Raw genomic sequence first — 6,810 nt, 5'->3', positions numbered from 1 at the left:
CTATTGGCCTCATTTGTAAGTCGCTTTGGATAAAAGCGTCTGCTAAATGACTAAATGTAAATGTAAATGCTTAAAAGCAACTTCATTTCCAGGCATGGTTAAGAATAACCGGTAACAAAACGAAACACAAATATCACTTTTGAACTGAACCAACCATGAAGCAAATGGAGACGACAGGCTGTCAGGAGAAATACAGCAATCAAGAGTTAAACGGTCCTTAATGCAACTGAACAATAATGCATGTCAGCTCGCTCCGCTAGAGAACACTGGGTGACTGTGTGTCTCATGCCAGCCAGAGAAGACCATGAGTATCTTTGTGGCTGATGGCAGATAACATAAAACAGCAACAAACACAAGCAGAGAGACACGGGACAGCAGCATGCTGATAGGAGAGGGACTCGTCTGCACAAAGATCCTCTTTGTGTGACACTCATGAAGAGGGTTTTTACTTTCTCCTGAGCATAAAGAGCAGAGAAGGTTCTTGCTCTTTATGACTACAGCTCACAACAGACAGGACAATTTAGCAAGAGCTCTCTTTCCTCTTATGGACAGGACACTGTTTGTTTGGTTGATGCAATGCTGTTATCACAGGTATCACAGATCATGGCCGGGAGACAGATGCTTGTGGTCTGGGTCGCAGCGGTTCTGATGAGCTCCAGTGTGATCGCACAGCAGGTGAGTGTCTTTCACACTCAGTTATGCCAACACGTTCTGCATCAAAGTGATATTCATGTCTAAGTTACTGTCTAACAATTAGTCACAGTCAAATCATAGACTGGAGAATTACGAGCTGATGTAAAACACAGTGCGGTCTCCTGTCCCCATGGCTCGTCAAGCATTACACTCCGATGTCAAACAAACATTCACCATTTGTGTTCAGGTGGACATGAGCAACGCATCTCTGACAGAGATTCCTGAAGATACACCTACAAACATCACCGAATGGATCCTGAGCAACAACTCACTTGTGATGTCCGCCTCGGATATAAACCCCTTACAGAAATATCGCAGGATTACTGTGCTAGACCTTTCTTATAACCTCATACAGATGCTGCCTCCTCGAGCCTTTGACAAACTCACAAACCTAGATATTCTTAAACTGAGAGGAAATAGATTGCAAACCCTTGACATAAACATCTTTAAAGGACTGAGAAATCTGAAGAGTTTGGATCTGAAGGAGAACCCATGGAACTGCTCCTGCTCGCTCACAAGCCTCATCAAAGAGCTGAACGACTCCGGCATATTAATAGGTGAGAACAAGCCCTTTAGTTGGTTTTTATCTTCAGATATGATGTATATGCCTTTGCCTATTTAATGTTTGACTTATTAATCTGCCAAATCTCATGTTGGTCTTGCAGGGAAAGAAGTCACTTGTTACACCCCCCAGAAAACAGCTGTGCTTGATGGAAACCCTTCCTGCTCAATTCAAGCCTCAACCATCAAAACATCTGTGGAGAAATCTACAGCTACCACAATGAAAACCAGATCAACACCAGCCCCAGCACCCACCACAGAGCCAAACAACAGCAGCCACGTCAACGGCTCCAGCAAAGGTAAACACACAAGCAGTAACACGCCTGAACGTCTCTAAAACACTGTGACTTGCACTGAGCTCAAACAGTGCAGCACCCATAACACAATCAGACGAAGTTACAGCACTCTGCTGTGGATCCTCTTAGTGGACACAGGATAAATAACTGCGAACATTTTTCTCAAATACTGTTGAATACACAGCTGATGTCAGTGGACTCTACAGAGCATGTGTTTCTCCTCAGGGTTGATGGCGAGGGATGGTGAGACACACACAGGAAGCCACAGCTGGAAGTTCCTGCTCGGTGTCGTGGCTCTAACCCTCAGCACTTCCATGCTCATTGTATGCGCTGTCAAATCTCCCTCATGGTACAAGCTTCTGTTTAATTACCGGCACCAGAGGCTCCGTGAGGATGTGGAGCACAGCGTCTTCAATACCGGACGCTTTTCCAACTTCAGTCTGGACACAGAGCAGACGGACACGAGCGCTCAAGAGCTGGACACTGGACTGAGCTTGCAGCCCTTTGAGGATGATGATGGCTTTATAGAGGACGGCTACATTGATCTGGGAAACTACAGAGAACACGCGGATGCTGACGAGTCATGAGCAAGATCTGTGGCAGGAGAAGGACCGGGGCTGCAAACGGGTGGAAAAATGAAGCTACAAGCTCTTGCATTAAACTGTGAGGACCTGTTTATTCCAGTGCAGTAGTGCAATATGAAAAAGAATTAAAATATGAAACCCAAAGATCACTGAACTGGAAATGCATGAATCTCAGCATGTTAAAAAGTTGTGTGCAAATGCTGTCACTGCACTTTATCACAAAGTAATTCAAATTTTTACTTTTTCAAAGCTTGTCAGTGATGTATGCAATATTTTATCCCTAATATCCTAAAAATATCCAGGATGTGAATTGATTGCTTGTAGTTTTCCTGAAGAATATGTAGAATCATTTAAAAAGAAGCTCTGGCATGATAGAGCTGAAAAGAAGTCATACTCGTGAGGAGATCGAGAAACATTTCACAGGTCAGCTGCTGCCCTCTTGTGCACAAACTCTGCCAAACCTTTACTTGTGAAGAAACAAAAGCACTTACTCTCGTCTCTCGGTGAATATCACGTCCATACTCTGAGCTTCTCTGTCATTCTGTGCTTTCAGCTAAAGAGATGAACATAAAATACAATGAGTAGGAACATGAGAAGAGCAAAGAGGAACATGTTGCTGTTTAAATAATGTCATCTCACCATGATTATGTCATTCATCACTTCATCCATCTCAGTGTTTGTGTTCAGCTTGTCAACCAGCTGGTAATTAAAAGACACAGATATTATGCATCCCAAAATCCTATGGTTTTACTGATTCAAAATAAAGAGACTTGTAGTACTGTTTTAAATTAGTGTACCATGTTGTAATCTGCCAGTTGCCCTTGAAGATCTTTGATTTCTCCAGCTAGGACTTCTGCTCTGTTCACAGAACATTACATTAATTACTGCATCCTGATGTCATCAATGCTAAACCACTGAACAGTTAAGGGGTCTTTTTAGAGGATCAATATATAAAGAAAATCCATAAAATATAATAAAAATATATTGAATTTAAATGTAAAACGCATTTTAAAAGACTATATAGTTTGGGATACTGTGGTTTTAAAGACATTATGTAACATTTGTAATATTACAGAAGATTTATATTTCAAATAAACAACATTCTTCAAACTTTCTGTCCTGAAAAAGTAGGCTTTCTAACATTTTCAATGGTGATACTGATCATAATAAAAAATGTTGCTTGTAAAATATATTAAAACAGATAACAGTTATTTTAAATTGTAATAATAATGATAGTTTTTGATTATTTGCTATATAAAGATTATTTGGCATTATGCATGTATTGTAATGTTTTGTTGATTTTTGATTCTGGTGGATCTAAAAGTTAAATTACCTTTTTTCATAAGAGAGATACACTGAATTCTCCTGACTGAAGGTGTCGATGTCCTTCTGTAGTTTGCTGGACTCCATCGTCAGCTCATTTATTTTACTCCTGAAGCAAACAAAGAAATATTTATCAGTCTGTTTTATCTGAGATGTGGTAAAAAAGAATCTTCGCATCTTCATCACTTTTTACCGTAATAACCCAAGGTAATATGACTTATCCAGAATTTGCCTCTGTGGTCCTTAAGGAGTGAAAATAGAGCGATCAGTGTGCAGATATCACATCACTTTAATGTTCATTAGAAAAAGGAAAGTTAGTTCACCCTTTATGCCCGTCTTCATTCCACTGAGACCCTGCTGAGTCACCGGCCGATCAGCCACTTTAATCTGAGCCGATAAAACACCAGGAGAAGCCACGGGTCCAGCTCTGCTGCCTGGACGAGCGGAGCCTGGGACCATCTGTGAACCACACACACATATATACACACACACACACACAGACACACACAGACACACACACACACACTCACACACACACACACACACACACACTCACACTCACACTCACACTCACACTCACACTCACACTCACACTCACACTCACACTCACACTCACACTCACACTCACACTCACACTCACACTCACACTCACACTCACACTCACACTCACACTCACACTCACACTCACACTCACACTCACACTCACACTCACACTCACACTCACACTCACACTCACACTCACACTCACACTCACACTCACACTCACACACAGACACACACACACACACACACACACTCACACACTCACACTCACACACACACACAGACACACACACAGACACACACACACTGATAATTCTGCATGATTTCAGACAGCAGACAGAGAGTGTGACTGTAATAATGATTGTTCACCGCGGTGCTGACTCTGACGGCTGTCTGCGGGGGTCGGAGGGCTGTAGGCGGTCGTCCAGAACCCGGTCCAAACGATCCACGGCTCACGGGTCTCTGGCTTGCCATTGTGGTCTGAAATGTAAAGTTGAAAAGAAAAAAAACACCGAACATTAGAATATATCAGATTAGACCAGAGTATAATACAGCACATTAGAACAGACTGCAGATGAGTTTTTGTGAAAAGACGGCTCTCAACATCGTACAGTCGCTGTTAGGAAGAGCTCTGATGTGCAGAAGATGCTGGAAGAATGAATTATCATCATTCTGGATCCAGGAAAATTCACTTTTACACCATTTTAGGGCAGTACACTGCACTTCCCACTTGGGAAACATTACTGATCTATTTTTATGTCCACATTTTTACATACACATGTACTGTGTATTAATGAAATATTATGAAATCAAAATGAAGTTTCGAAATACTAGATATTCTGGTTCTTAAATATTAATAAGCAGTTTAGAGACAGCAGCTACACAACAAGCTACATGACAAAGTAGCTTTCTACATTTATACCACTTTCTTTAAAATACAAAACAGCTGTAATAAGATCAAATGCATGATTATTAAACTAAAAAGCAGTACCATGACCTAATGACAGGTCGTCATTGTAAAAGAGAACTGGTTCTCAACTGACCTACCTGCATAAACAAAGGTTATAATATTAGCATCAGAGAGCAATACCACGTTACTCCATCAGTACCATAATAAACTACCATGATATCAACATGGTCTTGCAAAACAGCCTGATGTTTCGATATTGAGAACGCATTTAGAGTGACGAGAACAACGGAGCAATTAAAAACAGCAGATGAATTGTTTAATTAATGCGGAAGTCGAATATTATATCAATGTTTGGGATTCACAGCTTAAATAAACACTGAATTACTGAAACCGGCTCTTTAACTTACAGAGAAAGCGCAGAAACAAAACACGACGTAACGTTATAAAATACAGCGTCGTGCAAACAAATGTTTAAAGTCCCGGCCTTTCAACTACAAACCAAAGTATATCACTTTAAAGGTAAAGCACTGAAGAAAACAACACGCAGATTATTATCTTTTACAGGCTAACAAATTAGCAACAGACCTGTTTTCTTTGTTCTTGTTCTCAAGCAGAAAATCTGCTCAGCTAACGGTCTGACCACACAACGCCTGTAAGTTATTTAATAAGTGAGCGCTTACCTTTACCTGTAAATCTGCAGTTTGTTTGTACTCGTGTAGCTTAGCTCTTTCACAGCCAAACCAAACGCTCGCCTCTGAGCTGCCTAGCAACCCACCAACGTCATCGCGAGATTTCGTGCGAGAACAGCGCAGCGCTGCCCCCTGCTGTCTGAATGTGACGCGGCAGCGCGTCTACTGAAACATTTTCTTTTATACATATAATAAAAACTATATAAAAACGTTCTAACTACATTTGTACAACAGCACTGTTAAATGCCCAGTTATAATGGCGTATCAGCTGCTGTAAAGCGGAATTTGGATTTGCCTCATTCTTAAAGTTTGCTGCGTTGAAACAATCTGTTATTGTATAAAGTGCTATTAAAATAAAGGTAACATGACAGGAGCCACAAGATACCATTATTAATTTTATTCGTTTACTTTATTTTTTTATTCCATTATTTTTTTCCCCTCAAGATCTCTCTTTTAAAAAATGGTTTAACCTAACAGAGCACTGATACAAGATCAATGACCATCGTCTGAATAACCTCAAGCATGTAACCTTTTTTCAGGGGATAAATCAATATTTAGTGCAAAAATAAGGCAAACTAACATTGCTACAGTTTGAGGGAAGTTCTTGATGTTGAGCAAGAAACTGTGCTGCTCCAGTAATATCATCGTCTCCTTTAGTAATACTGAGTCCTGTCAGTCACCTGTACTGAACTGAGGAGTGAGAAAATAAATAATAGATAAGAAAACATTCACTGTGTGACTGAAAAACTCAATAAAATATAATACAGTACAATAAATCATTAAAATTCAATTCAGTTCAAGTTTATTTGTATAGCGCTTTTCACGATACAAATCGTTGCGAAGCAACTTTACAGCAAATTAAGTTTCTACAATATTTAGTGGTAGCTGATCTAGTAACATCTTACAGTGAGTGAACAATATATTTTTAAAACATTCATTAATGTTTGTGAATGTTATTTAATACAAACACTTGATCATTCATGTTTGTTCATTGTGCATTAAATAATTGTAACAGACTGAACTTTGAAATTAACAGCATGTTTTTGTGTTTTGCTTTGGTACCGAAATTGGTACCGAGAACCGTGGATTTTCACTGGTATCGGTCCCGAATACTGAAATTTTGGTACCGTGACAACACTAGCGCCAACCCTAATTAAACGCACCTGAACCAGCTAATCAAGCTCTTACTAGGCATAGAAACTTCCAGTCAG

The 6,810-nt window shown here is 40.1% G+C and overlaps 1 protein-coding gene across 1 annotated transcript in view; it reads right to left on the bottom strand.

The window, feature by feature from the left end:
* ift74 (intraflagellar transport 74) overlaps positions 1–5,186 on the bottom strand; it is a 19,783-nt gene extending 14,597 nt beyond the window's left edge. Inside the window, 8 exon segments of the mRNA XM_016444894.1 lie at positions 2,626–2,687; positions 2,774–2,833; positions 2,932–2,992; positions 3,468–3,566; positions 3,651–3,699; positions 3,781–3,916; positions 4,370–4,480; positions 5,048–5,186. Coding sequence (XP_016300380.1) covers positions 2,626–2,687; positions 2,774–2,833; positions 2,932–2,992; positions 3,468–3,566; positions 3,651–3,699; positions 3,781–3,916; positions 4,370–4,480; positions 5,048–5,053 — 584 coding nt within the window. The 5' untranslated portion in view covers positions 5,054–5,186.
* Between the last annotated feature and the right edge of the window lie 1,624 nt (positions 5,187–6,810).

This window comes from Sinocyclocheilus anshuiensis, unplaced genomic scaffold (assembly GCF_001515605.1).
Source record: "Sinocyclocheilus anshuiensis isolate Anshui unplaced genomic scaffold, SAMN03320099.WGS_v1.1 scaffold4445, whole genome shotgun sequence".
NCBI classification, from domain to species: domain Eukaryota; kingdom Metazoa; phylum Chordata; class Actinopteri; order Cypriniformes; family Cyprinidae; genus Sinocyclocheilus; species Sinocyclocheilus anshuiensis.
Note: the sequence above shows the minus strand (reverse complement) of the source record. Positions and strands in the feature narration are given on the sequence as shown.